Source organism: Salvelinus sp. IW2-2015, linkage group LG17 (assembly GCF_002910315.2).
Source record: "Salvelinus sp. IW2-2015 linkage group LG17, ASM291031v2, whole genome shotgun sequence".
NCBI classification, from domain to species: Eukaryota; Metazoa; Chordata; class Actinopteri; order Salmoniformes; family Salmonidae; genus Salvelinus; species Salvelinus sp. IW2-2015.
The window spans coordinates 31,559,524-31,579,509 of record NC_036857.1 but is presented as its reverse complement, the minus strand read 5'-3'; the positions used below and the strand labels follow the sequence as shown (position 1 = coordinate 31,579,509).

The 19,986-nt window shown below is 42.4% G+C and overlaps 2 protein-coding genes across 4 annotated transcripts in view; one reads left to right on the top strand and one right to left on the bottom strand.

Annotated features, from left to right (window-relative positions):
- Window positions 1–6,542: 6,542 nt before the first annotated feature.
- Window positions 6,543–19,986, bottom strand: part of tns2a (tensin 2a) — a 51,526-nt gene continuing 38,082 nt past the window's right edge. For 2 of the 3 annotated variants that reach the window (XM_024006086.2, XM_024006088.2), the window contains 10 exon segments: window positions 6,543–8,390; window positions 9,594–9,623; window positions 10,139–10,207; window positions 10,380–10,548; window positions 15,723–15,803; window positions 16,122–16,199; window positions 16,540–16,632; window positions 16,762–16,893; window positions 16,995–18,049; window positions 19,750–19,912. In XM_024006086.2, coding sequence (XP_023861854.1) covers window positions 8,249–8,390; window positions 9,594–9,623; window positions 10,139–10,207; window positions 10,380–10,548; window positions 15,723–15,803; window positions 16,122–16,199; window positions 16,540–16,632; window positions 16,762–16,893; window positions 16,995–18,049; window positions 19,750–19,912 — 2,012 coding nt within the window. In that variant the 3' untranslated portion in view covers window positions 6,543–8,248. 3 annotated transcript variants of the gene reach the window in all.
- Window positions 11,464–14,409, top strand: LOC111976925 (dihydropteridine reductase). The gene is made up of 7 exons (XM_024006089.2): window positions 11,464–11,897; window positions 12,485–12,577; window positions 12,774–12,870; window positions 12,978–13,118; window positions 13,328–13,436; window positions 13,517–13,600; window positions 14,065–14,409. Exons 1-7 carry the CDS (start codon window positions 11,805–11,807, stop codon window positions 14,162–14,164), a joined length of 717 nt encoding a protein of 238 aa, XP_023861857.1. The 5' UTR covers window positions 11,464–11,804; the 3' UTR covers window positions 14,165–14,409.

Sequence of the window (19,986 nt, the reverse complement as noted above, 5' to 3'; positions counted from 1 at the left end):
GTTTTATTCACTGCAGGAAATTAATTAACTTATTTTCAGTATTGAATGTTTAATTCCAAAATACAATAATTTCAGTATTGAAATGTAACTGTCCTGTTTTTCCCAGTGGATAAGGGTAGTGAGAGAATATATTGATGCATTGACTAAGCATCTTAAGATGTTTTAGAAAATATTTACATTTTACAGACTWGCATTTTCTGATGTTTGTATTTCTGTTTCATCAAGCTTTTGCTGTTTTCTATATTTGTTCTGCAAAGATGGATCACAATGCCATCTTCAAACTGCATAAAGATACTTGTTGGCTTCCTTAAGAGTCATTTATTTTATAATGTAATATTTACATTTGGTTAATAGGCATAAGTGTTTTTCTGTCTGTAAATGAAAATACTGTAACTCAAAACATTTAATAAATCATGTMTACTGCTCTTGAGATGAGCAATTGCATGCTCTTCTCTCCTTGTCTCCTCCAAAATCCATTGGATGAAAAAGCCAGATGTCCCTCCCCTCTGAGCTTCTGCTCCAATGGYTTTTGAGAAGGAGACGAGACTTCATCTCCAAGGACATCATCCTGACAATTTACCAACACCGGGGGCGCACCACAGCAGCAGTCAAAGCCTATGACCAATGGGACCCGCATCTACTGGCACAACCATTAGCAAAAAAAAAAATGGCCTTTCAAGGCAGTCTGCAGGTCTTTGGACCGTTGTACTGGAACAAGCTGGACTTATCCACACGAGACCTATCTAGCATGTCCACCTTCAAAAGAGCAGTACATATAGCTGTAACGTGAGCGTGGTTTTGTATGTAGGCTACCGCATATGATGTGTATGCTGTGATTTTAGATGTGCTTTTGTATGTATCCCTTTGTATGTATGCCAATGGGTATGCTGTATATGTATTTATTGATTCTATGGAACCCAGGACTCCCTGGAAAACACTGGCAATTGCTACGGAGTGGCTTTTTGTAATGACATTGCATTTGTAAGCACTATCAAAATAGTGTACAGAGAATGCAAAAAAAAATCTGAAGTAATGCACACAAGTTTAGGGCTAAGCTATACAGTTTCACTGCCTCTAATTTTGAAAACAGCCTTTCTCATAGTCACTGGAAGTTACCACAGCAGTGAATTATCTGTGTGAAGCCAGCATCAATAAGGAACATTAAGGCTGGGATTAAATTGGTTATAACATGAAAAAGCACATACCAAGATGTGTGTAATAATACCATTTGATTAGAATCAGAAGCAACTGTGGAAAATACATTGAAATCCCATTATGTCTATTACACACTATGGCGAAGACCATCTGTATTTTATTTCATAACTTGGTTTATTATACTATACACAAGTAGCACAGTGCCATTGAGGCAATCTCCATTTTGAAGTAGTCCATTTCTTCTTACTACTTCTATGAGTTGGCAACATAGAGAATGATAGAGGCCTCTAGTGGCCAAAAGGCTGTATTAGCATGGGCAGCGGCATTGCGGGTTTCCACCTATTTAATGTYGTCAACTGGGTGGGCCTTCCAACTTCATTGGCTGATCCCTCCTGGTAACCCTGTTGGAGTCWTGTTCAACCGGGTCATCCAGAGGGATCAGCCAATCGTGAAGAAGAAAATTGACTACTTAAAAATGGAGATTGCCTCAATGGCACTGCCCATGCTGTCAAAGACACTATAATGTCACAGATACAAAGATGAGTCCTCTATCTCTATGGTTTGCAAACAAACAATGGGTATAATTCATTGGCTGATCCCTCTGATGGAATCAACCAATGGGAAGCATTTCTGACTTGTAATAAAAGTAGAAAGTGTTGCTGGACAATATGTGAAATTCTGACTGTGTGTTCACAATATGCACATGAATGTGGTTCCGTGTGACTCAGTTGGTAGAGCATGGCGCTTGCAAGCCAGGTTTGTGGGTTCGAGTCCCATGGGGGACCAGTACGAAAATGTGTGCACTCACTACTGTAAGACCGTCTGCTAAATGACTGAAACATGAATGGTTGGAGCATACATGTTGGGCTATACAAAGTTGCCTGCATAGACACTATATCTATGGTTGCATGTACCAGAGARTTTCTGGACATGATGTCTCAATAAAGGGCATTCATTCCATAGAATTAGGAATTTGATTAAATGTAACGGGATCTCTGGTAAATTCATCTCGATGGGTAGGGATATTGAACCTTTTCTTGAACAGTGTACAGTCGTGGCCAAAAGTTTTGAGAATGACACAAATATAAATTTTCACACAGTCTGCTGCATCAGTTTGTATGATGGCAATTTGCATATACTCCAGAATGTTATGAAGAGTGATCAGATGAATTGCAATTAATTGCAAAGTCCCTCTTTGCCATCCAAATGAACTGAATTCCCCCAAAAAAACATGTCCACTGCATTTCAGCCCTGCCACAAAAGGACCAGCTGACATGTCAGTGATTTTCTTGTTAACACAGGTGTGAGTGTTGACGAGGACAAGGCAGAAGATCACTCTGTCATGCTGATTGAGTTCGAATAACAGACTGGAAGCTTCAAAATGAGGGTGGTGTTTGGAATCATTGTTCTTCCTCTGTCAACCATGGTTACCTGCAAGGAAACACGTGCCGTCATCATTGCTTTGCACAAAAAGGGCTTCACAGGCAAGGATATTGCTGCCAGTAAGATTGCACCTAAATCAACCATTTATCAGATCATCAAGAACTTCAAGGAGAGCGGTTCAAATGTTGTGAAGAAGGCTTCAGGGCGCCCAAGAAAGTCCAGCAAGTGCTAGGACCGTCTCCTAAAGTTGATTCAGCTGCAGGATCGGGACACCACCAGTACAGAGCTTGCTCAGGAATGGCAGCAGGCAGGTGTGAGTGCATCTGCACGCCGGAGTCGCCTCTTCACTGTGGACGTTGAGACTGGTGTTTTGCTTGCATTAATCGACTACACAAATGCTGATGCTACAGATACTCAACTATTCAAAAGAAGGCCAGTTTTATTGCTTCTTTAATCAGGACAAAAGTTTTCAGCTGTGCTAACATAATTGCAAAAGGGTTTCTAATGATATATTGGCCTTTTATAATTATAAACTTGGATTAGCTAACACAACACTRCATTGGAACACAGGAATAAAAGTWGCTGATAATGGGCCTCTGTACGCCTATGTAGATATTCCATAAAAAATCTGTCGTTTCCAGGTACAATAGTCATTTTCAACATTAACATATAGAGTGGGGCAAAAAAGTATTTAGTCAGCCACCAATTGTGCAAGTTCTCCCACTTAAAAAGATGAGAGAGGCCTGTAATTTTCATCATAGGTACACTTCAACTATGACAGACAAAATGAGAAATAAAAATCCAGAAAATCACATTGTAGGATTTTTAATACATTTATTTGCAAATTATGGTGGAAAATAAGTATTTTGTCACCTACAAACAAGCAAGATTTCTGCCTCTCACAGACCTGTAACTTCTTCTTTAAGAGGCTCCTCTGTCCTCCACTCGTTACCTGTATTAATGGCACCTGTTTGAACTTGTTATCAGTATAAAGTATCTGGTTAGAGCCATTCTGGTTAGAGCCAGTTCGCGCTTTTCTGTGAAGCGAGTAGCACACAGCGTTGTACGAGATCTTCAGTTTCTTGGCAATTTCTTGCAAGGAATAGCCTTCATTTCTCAGAACAAGAATAGATTGGTGAGTTTTGTAAAAAAGTTATTTGTTTCTGGCCATTTTGAGCCTGTAATCGAACCCACAAATGCTGAAGTCCAGAGAGGACATACGAATAAATAAATAATCACAACGTATTTAACTCATGATCACAACATGAAAAAAAAGTTGTTTTGTTGAGATCACAAGATAAATAGGAGTGGACAGTATGGCTGAGGCGGCAGAGCCCATGGTGGATCAGTGCATATGTTTTTATTGATTGTTACACTAATGGATGGTACATTTCATGCGAACATCTTCAGCTTTCATTTGTGTTTGGAGCACATTATCAGTTTATAAGTTAGAATGTTAGCAAGATAAATGTCCTTTACCTTGAGCTAAGAGCTCTTGGGGCATCTAAGCTATCGTGGGGCATTTGAGCCTGTCTCCCAGGCTGTATGCCACCCCCAAGACCACAGCCAATCGCATGCAAGCAACAAAGCAGCTACAGGGCCTTCAGAAACTATTCATACCCATTGACTTATTCCATATTTTGTTGTTACAGCCTGAATTTTCTCACCAATCTACACACAATACTCCGTAATGACAAAGTGAAGAAAAAAAAGGTTTTATCAAATACATAAATATCTAATTTACGTAAGTATTCTCACCCCTTTGCTATGAGCTCAGGTGCATCCAATTTCCTTTGATCATCCTTAAGATGCCACTACTACTTCCTTGGAGTCCACCTGTGGCCAATTCAATTGTTTGGACATGATTTAGAAAGAAACACACCTGTCTATATAAGGTCCCACAGTTGAAACAATTTCTAGAATGTAGAAAGTTTGGTCTCCATAATTGGAAAATGTAAAGAAATATGGAACTACCTAGAGCTGGCTGTTCGACCAAACTGAGCTACTGGGCAAAAAGGACCTTGGTCAGGGAGGTGACCAATAACCCGATGACCACTCATCAGAATTACAGAGTTCCTTAACTGAGATGGGAGAACCTGCCAGAAGGACAACTCTCTCTACAGAGTTTCACCAATCTGGGCTTTATGGGAGAGTGGTCAGACAGAAGCCACTCCTGAGAAGAAGCCACATAACAGCACACCTGGAGTTTGCAAAAAGGCAAGTGAAAGACTGAGATCATAAGGCAAACGATTATGTGGTCTGATGAGACAAAAATTGAACTTTTTGGCCTGAATGCAAAGCACTATGTCTGGGGAAAACCAGGCACAGCTCATCAACCATCTAACACCATCCCTACCGTGAAGCATGATGGTGGCAGCATCGTGCTATGGGGATGTTTTTCGGTGGCAGGGACTGGGAGACTGATAAGGATAGAGGGAACAATGAATGGAGCCAAATACAGGCAAATCCTTGATGAGAACCTACTTCAGAGTGCAAACAACCTTAGACTAGGGTGAAGATTTACATTCCAACAGGATAATGACCCCAAACATACAGCCAAAGCAACACGAGAATGGCTCCAGAACAAGAATGTTAAAGTCCTTGAGTTACCCAGCCAAAGACCAGACTTGAGTCCCTTTGAAAATCTGTGGAAAGACTTCAAGATTGCTGTTCACCGCCGTACCCCATCTAACGTAGCAAAGCTTGGGAAATTTTGCACTCTAGATGTGCAAAGCTGATGCAGAAAACCCTAAATTACTCAAAGCTGTAATCGCCTCAAATGTGCTTCAACAAAGTATTGACTCATGGTGTGAATACTTATATACATTTGATTTTTGTATTTCATTTTCAATACATTTGCAAAAAGTACAATTTAAACATATTTTCACTTTGTCATTATGGGGTATTGTGTGTAGTTGTGTGAGGAGGGAATTTTTATTCAATTTAATAAATTTTGAATTCAGGCTATAACACAACAAAACGTCAAGGGGTATGCATTATTTCTGAAGGCACTATGTGCAACAGTTGAAGATTAAACGTAAGATAAGATGGTAAAGGCAATGTTCATAAGGCAGTCTTATGTTTTTGGGATCGTTCATTTGACTGCCCTAAATCATGGGGGAAACTGCAAATGTTTTAGTTGAGCACAATTAGCTAGTAAATCCAACCCTTAAGTCTAGACAAGATTGTAGTCTAGACAGGATTGTAATACTAAAAGCATAGTCTTGCCAAGTACACAGCACTAGCACAGTATGATGTATGGACGTCTGTCTGGAGGCCCAGCTTCGACATAACTCCATAGTGGCTTGTAAAAGGAATCTTTGTAATGGCAACTGCTGTGGTATTAACCAGGTCAGGATAACTTAAATTAACTCACTCACTGTCCTATTATGTTGAGCATCTTGCTAATGTTTACATTCCAAAGCACACCCTCTTGTTGTCATAGACCTACATAGAATAAGCTATTGAAATGGCTTGAAATTTAGTTTCAGAGTTGTATTTCGAGAACGTTAAAAAGTTGTACGTTTGTGTGGTATTTCCAAGTTTGCGGATTGGCTGTTTAATTTGAAGAGTGTTATTGCACTAAATGGCAATAGAGATGGCCTGAATGCCTGTCTGTTTGACAATGACAGACAGGGATTGGCATGAAAATGACAGCAATGAGTTGACAAGAGCACAAAGATCATGGGACGAGGCTACAATGGAGAAAGGTGAAATTAAAACGGATGATGTGCGATGTAAAAAAAATAACTTGATGGATCTTGCTTTTTAGATCTTTTTGAATAAATGTATATTTTTCAAATGCAGAATTCTAAAATGGCGAAAAATAATTCAACTAATAAAGATGGTTATTTTTTGGGACCTGTCTGTATGTCTCCTCTGTTTGTGACATCTTTGTTTTCAGGCCTGATTCTTGCTCTTAAAAAATTAAGCAAAATACATGAGGCTTTAAATTCTGGAGTACAGTTTAGAAACCTAGTGATAATAAATCCAATGAGCAGAAGTCAGATTTGGTACCAGAATTTTTTWTWTTTTTTATTTATTATATTCTTTATTTGTGCATACAAAGCTTTCTTAAAAAATAGCATATAACATAGATTTTCTTACAAATGTTTCCTTTTGTCCTCCCTTTCCTAGCTGCATYTGAGAAAATATATTACTACATATAAAAATCAATAAGAAAACAGACCACAATATATTACCGCTGTCATACAAAGTAGTGTCTTTCRTTTTCTTACAAAAACAATGCAAAACACTAAGAATACAAATACATGAAGCTTAAAAATATGAACGATTAAATCTTAATACAGGAGTGCTCTGTCTTTGGTTAAGTACATAGGACCTTAGACAACTGTCTGCTTTGTGTGTTAACTTTGTACATAAAGTCATACAGGTAAAAATATATGTGGGAGTTACATTGATATTGTGACTTATTCTTGTCTTGTTTTTAATGTTTGAATACATTTCTCAATGTTATACAGTATAGTAAGGACTAGTATTTGCCCCATAGTCTAGATAATTGACCCACAAAAAAAATTGTGGAATAGAACAAAATGACTATTTGCAGCAATATTAGTGTGTATTGCTCTTAACAGAAAAAGCCATAGGTATAAATACAATGCATTGGTGCGGCACACCATTATTCCTTGGTTACTACAAACTTTTCTTTCTAGAGTACAATTCATACGAACGTACATGTGAACAAAACATAACAATACCCCATAATCTCTAGTACTGACCATATCTGTGCCCTAGCCTCTACACACACTGATACCCTAACCACATACACTCTCTCCCTTGCACATTACAAATAGACGTTTCTCACGTTCACTTTMACTTTCTACTGTAGCCTACTGTAGGACTACATCTTCAACATTTTGTTTGACTTATACTGGGGAGAGTGACAGGGTTGAGGCAAGGTTTATGTGTAATTAAGAGTAGTCTTTGGTAGGCCTGTGGGTGGACTAMGCTGCTTACTGCATACCTGAAACCTTAAATGACTAACAAGTGACGACAAGGCTTTGGTAACTTTAAGGCAATAGGAAATTAAAGGCCCAGTGCTGTTAAAAACTAGGTTTCCTGTGTTTTATTTGTATTTCCACYCTGAGGTTGGAATAATACTCTGAAAATGATAAATGCCATTTTAGTTTAAGAGCTGTTTGAAAGGACCGCCTGAAATATCCACCTGTTATGGTGGGATCAAGTTTTGGCCTGCCTGGTGACATCACAAGGCGATACATMTGTTAATAGACAAATAAGAGAGTTCCAAACCTCTCTGCCAATAACAGCTAGTTTTTCAGTTTTCCGCTTAGACCACTCACAGACAGTTCTAGCAAAATTGTTGCTTGAGAAATTGCTCTTTGCTGAGAAAAAATATATTTTTTAACCATTTTAATTGAAAACAATTACAATAAGGTACTTCATTGTTACCCAGAAATGATTTGATATTGATATAAAAATGGTTGCATTGGACCTTTAAGGCATTTTTAGATATTAGACATTTAAACAACTAATACATTTTGACTATAATTCAAAATGGCAGTCATGTTTGAAATGTTGAGCCTTTTGGTTTCAAAACTCAGTCTTTGAGAAGAGGCCACCGCCAATGGTGCTTTGTGGGTCTGTAAAGCATTTGTTTTGAAGCCTCCTCTTTGGGAGTTGTAACACTGTTGACAGTCTAACACCGGTGACGGGTCTTTGGCTTGGTTCTCTACCTGCGCTGCGGCCCTAACATCACCTTGTTGATGAAGTTGACAATGGCAGAGGCTGGCTGCTCCGGGTCGAGCTCAGCAAACAGATGACACACATTTTCTGCCATGCTGCCTGGCTTCTTGGCTACAAACCCAAACACCCTATTGAACAGAAGGAGGAGGGGGAGAGAGGAAATAGATATTAGAGGGTTAGAAARACACACCTAGGGCTAGATTCGAAACTGACTGCGAAAGATCCGCATTATAACGCAATTGACATTTAAAGACAAGGTTTCTTGCGTTTGCGGAAACTGCATTCATGGTAACCGCTGCATATGCCGGCTCAATCGGAAATTACCTTTAAATATAAATTGCGCTATATTGCAATTATTCTGCTTTCCGGATTGAATCAAGCCCCTATTTAGACATATTGATGCCCATTCTTACTGGTTTAATACTATGAGTGAGACTTCTGTGATTAAAGGCTCAACTCAATCAGATCCGTTTTGGCAGTGTCAGAGCTGTCAAATCCATAAGTGGCACCCGGCATTATARCTAAAGCGGACATTGCCATTGGCTGAAAGGAGTCACATTAAGAGAAATTCTATGCAGCCTTGTATACAAGTTTGAACACTGGAATGTGAGATGTAATCTACACCTCGATTAGGATGATAGCAATCCTCATTATTTCGTCGAAATTATTTTTTATTTTGAGCATAATTACTTTTATAATAGCCTACACTTTCTGATTCTGAACTTCTAACACGAGTTAAGCGGAGCAGTTGCTCCAAAGCAGTTCCACCTCCGAAAACRGCCAAAATATCTGTGTCTGCTATCGCAGGTTATTGCTTGATCTGATTGAATCGAATCTAGGCCTAACTCTTTAGACGGGAACAGGCTGAGACTAAGATATGGGCCAGGTAACCAAACAAAGTTACCGTAGTAGAAGGTAGAACCTGGAAGGATAATATTAGCCTCATCTGATTATCCTGATCTCGCGAGCTTACAGTACATTATGTTCCGCTACTCGGATTCAGTGAAGTGCGTAGCGGTCAGGATGGTGGATCAGGCTATGATAATATCTCCTAAGCTAATATACGATAAAAAATAAATAATCATCGAACTACACAAATGTACATAATGCCTATGAACTGGCATAAAACAGAAGCTGTGAGCATGAATATTTGTGAACATGAATTTGTGACCGTGGTCAACAGATACTGTATTTACTGGGATGATGGCAAAGGCACAAAAGCAATATGATGCCATGCAGGTAATCAAACATCGTGTCACACCGATCAATACACATACAAACACATCACACTCCCAAACAAACATATGCACAAACACACATAGAGCACTTACTTAGATGTTGTTCTGTCTGAGTTAGTCCACCTGAAGCAAAGAGAAAGACAGACCGGACTCAAGACCCACACTGACAGACAGAGCTCTCAAACAAGCACAGGCATGGGTACAGGTGCAGTCACAGCCACGGCCCTGCATTGCCCAGGCATAAACACATCACATTCTCTCTCCCACACACATGCACACACACACACACACACACACACACACACACAACACACACACACACACACACACACAAGCACACACACACACACACACACACACACACACACACAGAAACACATATTTCAAGCTCACACACACAGATCCATGCGCAGGTTTACAGCAATGGATGAATGAAATATGGTGATGACAGAATGGAAATGCCTCAATGTTTTCTCTTGTTTAGATGGTTAGCTGAGATGGTTTATAAACAGTGTGGTCGAGGTGTATTAGATTGCATAAGGGCACAGTCTTCATGTAATTCATGTTATACGTCATGGTTGAATAACATTTAAATTGTTTGTGAATGGTTTGTGTTAGTGTGCTACTCCAGTGCCCACCTCCTGTCCTGGGGGTCGATACTGCTGAAAGTCACACTGTTGACTGGGTAGTGTCTCCTGAAGAACACCCTATAGACAGACCGACAGAAAGACCATTTAGTGTGACCATTGATATCACGATCATATGTACTAATCTACCACAATACATCCATACAACCTTTCTTCCTGCTTTCTTTCCTAATCACTAATGACTTATGTGGGTGACATTTAGACCATATGATTTTGTCAGTGGTAATGTTACCTGCGCTGGCTGTCAGTCAGTGTGATGCCCTGTGAAGAAACTTTAAAGTGGACCACTGTGGCCGCTGGCTGGGGGTTTCGTGCCAGCGTGGCTCCGTTTGCCTTGGAGATGGCCTGTGGTCCAGTCAGTGACTCAGTCTCCACAGAATTCAGGTAGAGCACGTTGCAGGCTGGARGGGAGAGGGGTGGGACAGGAAAAAGTCAGAACAATCAGGAAGGGAACTGTGAGAGAATGATTTAGTTTCAAATTCGACATTTGTATTTATTTAACCTTTATTTAACTAGGCAAGTTTTTCAAATTCGGCATTACATAGTACTGTATCAATAGCAGCTAATGCATTATGCATCACATAGGAATTATATCAGCTCACATCACAGTGATTCATTAATTCCAGTGTGCTCTGTTCTGTTTTTTTAGTACGGTATCAGAACAGTTAAGTTCAACACGGAAAGTTAGTACTGTGACGTCCCAACTCCCCCTGCTGGGCAAACGAGCTCACACTCTTCTTATGCTTAAGAACAAGTACTCTAGTCAGAAGCAGATGAGAATTGCCACTATTTCACAGCTGAAGTCTTCGCTGATCAAGGACCTTGCAAAACAACTCACCCTATGAGATGCCTGCTGGCGCTATGTGCTGCTTGTACTGTACAGAATGTATGATTTATGGGATTTTTATTTCTTAGTTAAGTCTTAACGATTGTGGGAGAAATGTTAGTGTTGGGAAGTGTATAGCTTGTGTGGTAATTTCCTGGTAATTAAATGCATTGACCTAAAGTAGGTATGTTCTACCTGGCCATCAATGTAACTTGCATGTATGATCANTTGTGTGGTAATTTCCTGGTAATTAAATGCATTGACCTAAAGTAGGTATGTTCTACCTGGCCATCAATGTAACTTGCATGTATGATCAAMWCTGTATATTCATGTAATGTCAATAAAKAWTTTATAAACTTAAAAAAAAAAAAAAAYCTCACTCTTTTAGTGATTGGTCAGATTTCGCTTTGGAGAATTTCTATTGGTCCTCCGGGCTCTGGGGCGGTATTTCGTTAGTAACTAGTTCCGGGTGAACTGATCATTGAGGTGGAAGGGTAGTCACTAGTTACCACAGCCAGAAAGTCAAAAATGCCTATAATCGGAAACATTAATGAAAAAATGTTTTTGTTGTTGTCTAAATTTAAGGTTACGCATAATGTTAACAGTGTGGTTAGGGTTAAGGGTGAGTTTAAAATCTGATTTTAAGAAGATAAATTGTAGAAATAGGAGGGGTTTAGCCATAATTATGACTTTGTGGCTGRGGTAACTAGTGACGACCAGGTGGAATAGCAAAGTCTGAACGGAGGAGTTTACAGTCTAGTTCTAGAACCTACAACAGCCCCTTCTGTCCGCGGACAGACATTAGTTAACGTACCAGACAAAGCTATAGGTATGGCGGCGGGAGAGGCACGAAAAGTCATCATCTACGGCGGGAAAGGAGCACTAGGGGCCACTTGTGTCCAATACTTCAAGTCTAAAAACTGGGTGAGAATTGACAGACAGACAAACTGTTGTTCTTCTTTGTAAAGCTACAATGAACGATATTAGCTTCAACAACGTCAGGTATATGAACAGTATAGAAATATAWCTGATGCCGACTGTCAGACTTCTAGTGTTGTTATTATGGTAGCTCTTGTAAGGTGTATTCACTAGGAACAAACGGAACCAAACAAAAGCAAACGGAGCCRGAATTTGTCTAATTGAAACGGTCGTTTTCGTTGCCAAACGTTTTGCAACGGTTTACTACTTTGTGTGCACTAAGATACACCGACTAAAACGAGAGTTTCTATTGGACAAATTCAGGTAAGTCGCTCCCCGTTTTGTTCTGTTTGCTTCCGTTTAAGAAACGTTTTGAAACAAAATCGGCGGAATTAATACACCCCCAGGTTTAAGGTGTAACGTTGGTGCCAGTAGAATTAGGAACTGTCTTAACTGGCCAGGTACCCCTCGCTAAAGAGCTCTCTAACCTCAAAGATCTTTTAACCGAACTAAGGTTAAATAAATAGAATATATAGAGCTGAAGCCACACTCAAATTGCAGCCCTGCCTACAGTACTGTGTGTGTTTCTCCAGTGGGTGGCGTGTATTGACATCAATGCCAATGAGGAGGCAAGCGTCAACATCCTAGTCAAACCAACCGACTCCTTTACTGACCAGGCAGAACAGGTGAGACCCTCCCCGCTCCTCCTCTCCTCTCCTTGTCTCGTCTCTTTCCCTCAGCTATTTCCTTCAACACCACAGAGGGAAGGAGATGAGGGAGAAGAGGACATTAAGCCAGGCTGTGTCTGTTATATGCTGTATGTATGCCCATGTTGATGTATGTATGCCCATGTTGATCATGGAGTGTGTGTGTGTTGCCTAGGTGACAGCGGATGTGTTGTCGTTGCTAGGCGACCAGAAGGTGGATGCCATCCTGTGTGTGGCGGGAGGATGGGCCGGAGGCAGCGCCAAGGCTAAAGGTCAGGGCTCGACACAGACAGACACACGGACAACCACTGATCTCTCTTTCCCTCTCTTCAGCCCTGTATAAGACAATGATTGTATGTGTGTGTGTGTGTGTGTGTAGCTCTCTATAAGAACAGTGATCTGATGTGGAAGCAGAGTGTGTGGACGTCTACCATTTCCAGTCACCTAGCAACCAGACACCTGAGAGAAGGGGGGCTGCTCARACTGTCTGGAGCCCAGGCTGCCCTGACCGGAACCCCAGGTACACACACTCAAAAATCAATTAACAAATATCCCTTCTCTCTCCATCACAGAGCTGTCTCTGGTTTTCCCACCCATCCATTCTGTTCCGCTCCCTATTTTGCATCTGCGTTGCCACCCCTCACTGCCTGGCTTTTATGATTGGCATCCATTAAGAATGTGAGCAGTAGATTCCATATATTGTTCTCTCCCTCTTGCGTGTGTGTGTAGGTATGTTGGGTTATGGTATGGCGAAGGCAGCGGTCCACCAGCTGTGTCAGTCTCTAGCGGGAACCAACAGTGGCCTCCCTCCACAAGCTGCTGCTGTCGCTATACTACCGTAAGACAGACAGACACACCCACACAGACGAACGGGCACACATTCACACCAGTCTGTAATCATCTTTTGCACTCTGACAGCATTACCTTGGATACGCCTATGAACAGGAAGTTCATGCCTGACGCTGATGTCACTTCCTGGACACCACTGGAATATGTGGCAGAGTGAGTGTGCGACAGTGCTGTCCATACACACACACACACACACACACCACACAAAATATAATATAATGATGTAATATACAGTATTTAGCTATGCCGGCTTACATTTCCATATGGGTGGTCTCAGCAGGAATCGAACCCAAACCCCTGATGCTGCAAGAGCCATGCTGTAACAGTTTCTCTATCCTGGTCCAGGAGACCTAGCACTAGACACCTGATTACACTAATCAATTTATCATCAAACCTTTGAATAATGGAATCAGATGTGTGCAGTGCTAGGGCAAAAGCTAAAATGTGCACCCCATTGGATCCCTAGCACCAGGATTAAGAAGCACTGCTTTAACACAGTACTGTGATATAATAACGTGTTGTGATTCAGTGCTGTCTGATGTGATGTTTTAGAATGTTTTACTGTYTTGTGTTCTACTGTGCTGTGATCTATGGAATGTTCAATTGTGTTGTTCCAGAATGTTCTACGGCTGGTCGACAGGAGAGAACCGACCAGCCTCCGGAACTCTGCTGCAGCTGGTGACATCACAGGGCCAGACACAGGCCACACCGATGTAGAGGCGCACGCACGTGTATGTGCACACTCTTCCGCAATCATCTGCTCACTGTCCTCAAGAACTGAAATTACCACAACACTACTTAATGCTGGGCGCGTTCAAGCAGATACATTTTGTCTAGTCGGTCACCGCCTTTCAAAGTGTTGCATTATGGGATAAAAATTGTTCGACATGTGCCTACATATCGATTGCATGAACTTTACAAATGTAAAAAAAAAAAATGAATAAAATAATTTTGCTTCTTCATTTGTGCTTCTAAATCAGCATTGCTTGCTGTTTAGGGTTTTAGGCTGGGTTTCTGTATAACCACTTGTGACATCTACTGATGTAAAAAGGGCTTTATAAATTTGATTTGAGTTAAGCAATCATTAGGGTGTTTTTGGTTGACCCACGTTAAGGTGACTGAACTAGGAACCACCTTTGCCATGATTCTAAAGCTACAGGGAATAAAAATCAGTGATATTTAACATCTAACAAGTTAATTGTACACATGTTATGTTTTCAGTTTGTGAGTGTGATATGGGGGTACATAAGTTTATTTCAACATTTTGTAAAGAAAACCTTTTATAAACAATAGCAGCTATGTTGACACTGCCATATTGACCTGAGCCTTGCTGCTGGAAAACCCCCACAGTGTCCCAACTTTTGACTGTCGCAGATGCACCTCCCCCGCCTTCACTCACCGACCAAATTTACTGTGGGCTTTGTTAGCATTACTGCTCAAACACACCATCTGTGTGTGTGTGTCAGTGATGTGCAGTCAGGGTAGGCAGTGCTTACTCTGTAATGACAATTTAATCAAAATAGCTGTTATGAAAGTCAAATTAAAAAGACAATTATATTTAAGTATTGTTTTAGTTATCTAATATTTGTTTTCTCAAACAAACAAAAAATTATTTCTCTCAAATCCCAAAATGTACTAAAACTGCATCAAAACCTCGAGTCGCCAGGGTATGCATCACGATCGTCGTATGCAGTGCCTTCCTTCCCGTTAACTGAAATGCACTCCAGTAACTGTTGATGGACGTTTCAGGCATAGGGCTTTGCTAGCTTCATTCATTTAATTGAGTGGATTTCATAGTTTGCACATGCGTATTGCCTTWAAAAYAAAWGATAAACAGTGCTTATTTGGGGCGTCTACAAAGTTTGGTCCTGGCATCCCCTGAGTGTCAGCTAACGTCAACGAAGCTAACAAAAACAATAACCTGACAAAATGGATATTATGCACCGCAAACAATTTTCCATTCATCCAGAAGGATAGACGAATGGATTTAATTTACAAGTGGAGGTAGGCTTAAAAGCATTTTCATTAGCAATTGGCAGGTCACTGTTGAATATGAGAAAAACTGGTATACGTATTACACAAATGTATAAAACATGTGACTTGCTCCATCATTATCAGTTGCATGGACTACAACATATTTTACGCCCTATATACTGTGGAAAATAAGATGTATTACATTATAAAGCACCATGGAGTTCATATGTCACACACAACAGCAGGAATGCAGCCATTTGTAATTGAACATTGTGATAACTGACTAGGCTAGGGAACTCACCTGCACCCTGTTTCAGCAGGTCTGCAGCAGTGCTCATGTTACTGGCAGTCGACTGCAGCGCCTGCATTTCTCCAATGGGATCTGCAACACAGGGATGTACAAATTAGATAAAGGTATATGAATCAATATCTATACTCTGTCTCCATCTGGAGGAAATTGCTGGAAATATTTCAACCTTGCCAGAAGGTTATAATTCTATGCATTATGTATCAGTGAAAGTGCTACAAACAAAAAATGTCTATGTACTATTATTACACAAATTGTCTAGGGATTAGATTGTGGGTACTTAGCATCAATGGTTATCAAATAGCTTATGTTTACTTCGGTGGGGACTGGTTCCCATTAAAATGACTCCAGCCGGCTAGCTAATAATAGGCCATAATGTGAGTGACTGCAGACCTTTTTCTGGGATCCGCAGGGAACAGGGTAGGGAAATGGGGGTGATGGAGTGCTGGTACACCAATGCAGACAAACTCCCTGTGGAACACAGACATTTAGGGCTCTATTCAATCTGTATCGCTGAATTGTTACCGATTGCACGATAGAAATGTAAAGGTCATTTTTGATTGAGCCGACATATGCAGCGTTTACTGTGAATGCAGTGTCCCCTAACGTGGGAACATTGCCTTTAAATTTCAATCTCGCTGWAATGCTGAKCTTCCGCGATACGGACTGAATAGAGCRCTTAGACTAAATSATCCATTGGGAACAACAACTATGGAACATAATGACTGAATGCCTAAATAGCTGAATACTGAACAAACTAAAACAATATAGCCCAAAACTGAGAGTATACTATTCTTAATGAACATCTCACCAAAATGGGGCTCATTCTGACACCCTTTGATCTTCACTCCACGGGGGCCCGGCTCAATCAGGAAGTGTCGCACCAGCTGCTCTAATGGATTGGCTACCATGTGTGTGTTAGGGAGAGAACATGAAGAACACTATTAGCTAGCTGAACATGAAGTGCTTTGTGTCGAGGAAATGTAGGGTGTTGAGATGAAGGCAAAAGGCTCGGGCAGTTGTTGAGTCATACCTTTGCTGCTGTGGTTGTTGACGTTAGCGGGCGGGATGGCCACCTTCAGTGCCAGGCCATAGGCACCCTGGAAGGAGTTGCTGTCCCGGATAAGAAACGCCCCTGGTTCTCTCTCCTTCAGCGCAGCTATGGCTACAGGCAAACAGAAAATAGACATAAAAAAAAGTTTCATGCATATTGCATAACAGTCAAACAGCTTTCTTTATGATGAGTTAAAAAGTAACTTAAGTTACCTTGGTCCCTGGAGATGCCAGGCTTGTACCAGAAGCGTGAGCTGTCCTGGACAAATTTAACACTGACTCTGCCTGCCATCTCTCCTTCCACTGATAGAATTCCTTCTCCTTGGCCTGCAGGGGGTGCCATCTCCCCCACCATTGGAGAGAAGGTGACATGGTGCTGTGAGAGGGAGGGCCTCAGGGTACCCACCCCGCCGTTAGGTGATCCTGGCTGGGCAGACTGCCGCCGTTTCTCTGGGAGTGGGGGCTGGTGGATGGTGACAGCAGTGTAGCCCGAGTATGGCACATGAGGGGCAGATTGGGCACAGCAGCCGGTGGCAGAGGTGGGGAAGGTGGGAGTGTCATGTCCCTCAGGGGCTGAAGAGTGCCCACTGGCACTGCCCTCCATGCCAGGGTAATGCTGCAGGGGTCCTGGGGGCTCAGTGCCCAGCATCAGCCTCCGGCACAGGGTGGCGAAGCCAGGCACAGGAGGTTCTGAGGAGGGGGAGCCCTCCAGACTGCTGATGGGAGGCTGGGGGGAGGAAGGAGCCGAAGTGGGGGTCGAGATGGATTTAGGGACCTCTGGGGTCAKCTCCCTGGGTGGACATGCTCCATTCAGCTGGCCCTGAGCTGGGCAGGGTCCCGTTGTGCCAGGTGCAGAGTTGGGGTTGGGTGGCTGGTGCTGGGCAAGAGGAGGCGGTGCAGCAGTCTCTGTAGGAAGGGTGGTCTCTGGACCAGGTGGGCTAACTTTCTCAGGGGGGGTCTGAGTGGGTGATACGGAGAGGCAGTGGTTGCTGTGTTGGCTGGTTGTAGGTGAGAGTGTGGTACAGTGGTTCTGGGGCTGGTTGGGTGAGGGTGGATGTGTCGGTGTGGTGCAGTGGCTGTTGAGTTGGGTGGGGGAAGGTGTGGATGTCACGGATGAAGACTGTGAGGGGTCAGGGATGTGTTGCTGGTTGGGCTGAGACACTTGAGCAGCAGTACTATCGTGCCTATCCTGAGACTGGGCAGATTCAAAGTCACTGTTGACTATGTCAGTCGATCGAACTTCATCCTCTTGTACACCTAGACTGGGCCTAAAAAAATAGAAAGTCATATTAAAAGAGATATGCAATATATTCTTACATTACATTTTGAAATGTTTATTTAAGGAAATTGTCTGGTACTTCTGTATCCTAAACTCAGCAAAAAAAGAAACGTCCCTTTTTCAGGAGACGCCTAAGTGAGACGCCTAAGACAGCGCTACAGGGAGACAGGACATACAGCTGATTGTCCTCGCAGTGGCAGACCACGTGTAACAACACCTGCACAGGATCGGTACATCCGAACATCACACCTGCGGGACAGGTACAGGATGGCAACAACAACTGCCCGTGTTACACCAGGAACGCACAATCCCTCCATCAGTGCTCAGACTGTCTGCAATAGGCTGAGAGAAGCAGGACTGAGTGCTTGTAGGCATGTTGTAAGGCAGGTCCTCACCAGACATCACCGGCAACAACGTCGCCTATGGGCACAAACCCACTGTCGCTGGACCAGACAGGACTGGCAAAAAGTGCTCTTCACTGGCCAGTCGCAGTTTTGTCTCACCAGGGGTGATGGTCGGATTCGCGTTTATCGTCGAAGGAATGAGCGTTACACCGAGGCCTGTACTCTGGAGCAGGATCGATTTGGAGGTGGAGGGTCCGTCATGGTCTGGGGCGGTGTGTCACAGCATCATCGGACTGAGCTTGTTGTCATTGCAGGCAATCTCAACGTGTGCGGTTACAGGGAAGACATCCTCCTCCCTCATGTGGCACCCTTCCTGCAGGCTCATCCTGACATGACCCTCCAGCATGACAATGCCACCAGCCATACTGCTCGTTCTGTTCGTGATTTCCTGGAAGACAGGAATGTCAGTGTTCTGCCATGGCCAGCAGAGAGCCCGGATCTCAATCCCATTGAGCACGTCTGGGACCTGTTGGATCGGAGGGTGAGGGCTAGGACCATTCCCCCAGAAATGTCCGGGACTTGCAGGTGCCTTGGTGGAAGAGTGGGTTAACATCTCACAGCAAGAACTGCAAATCTGGTGCAGTCCATGAGGAGGAGATGCACTGCAGTACTTAATGCAGCTGGTGGACACACCAGATACTGACTGTTACTTTTGATTTTGACCCCACCTTTGTTCAGTGACACATTATTCCATTTCTGTTAGTCACATGTCTGTGGAACTTGTTCAGTTTATGTCTCAGTTGTTGAATCTTGTAACGTTCATACAAATATTTACACATGTTAAGTTTGCTGAAAATAAACGCAGTTGACAGTGAGAGTATGTTTCTTTTTTGCTGAGTTTATTTAGCCAGTAGTTCTGAAAGTAGCGCTTATAAGCCAAAAGTGGTCCCCGAAAATTGCTACTACGTCACATATGTGCAGATATGTGCACCACGTCATTGCTCGCTCTTCTGTGTGTGCATCTTGCTAGCTATCACTCAAATTGCAAGGGGCTAAAGCTCCTTGGCTAGAACTCGAATTGCTAGGGGGCTGGCCCACGTGGGGGAAAATGTAGGGAAAATGGGGCAGCAGAGCTTTGAGAAAAACAGTTGKTTTCAAATTAGGGATTTCGTGGCTAATTGAGGTAAGACAGTATAGATTATGCATGTATGAACTGCACATTGACACATCCAGCCCAAAGTGGGAAGTAAAAAAATACTTAGTAGTTGCCAAAGTTCTGGAGAATGTTTTCAATCGACACACACGACTGATATGTGACATGCAGATGTTAAAAAGAAGACAATACCTTTCTTGTGTGCGCAGAGGGCTGCTGGTATGAACAGGAGTGGGTGGCCCAGAGCGGTCATAAGGCGTGGAACACGGGACATGGGCATCTTGATGCATCCTCTTGAAGGAACCCTGGGAGATGTGGTCTCTCCAACCCACATTCTCACTCATCCCCCTTCCATCTTATGGAAGACAGAGAAAAGAGGGAATTATTTTATGTGACACCGAACTGACAATTGACAAAGTATTTCCTACA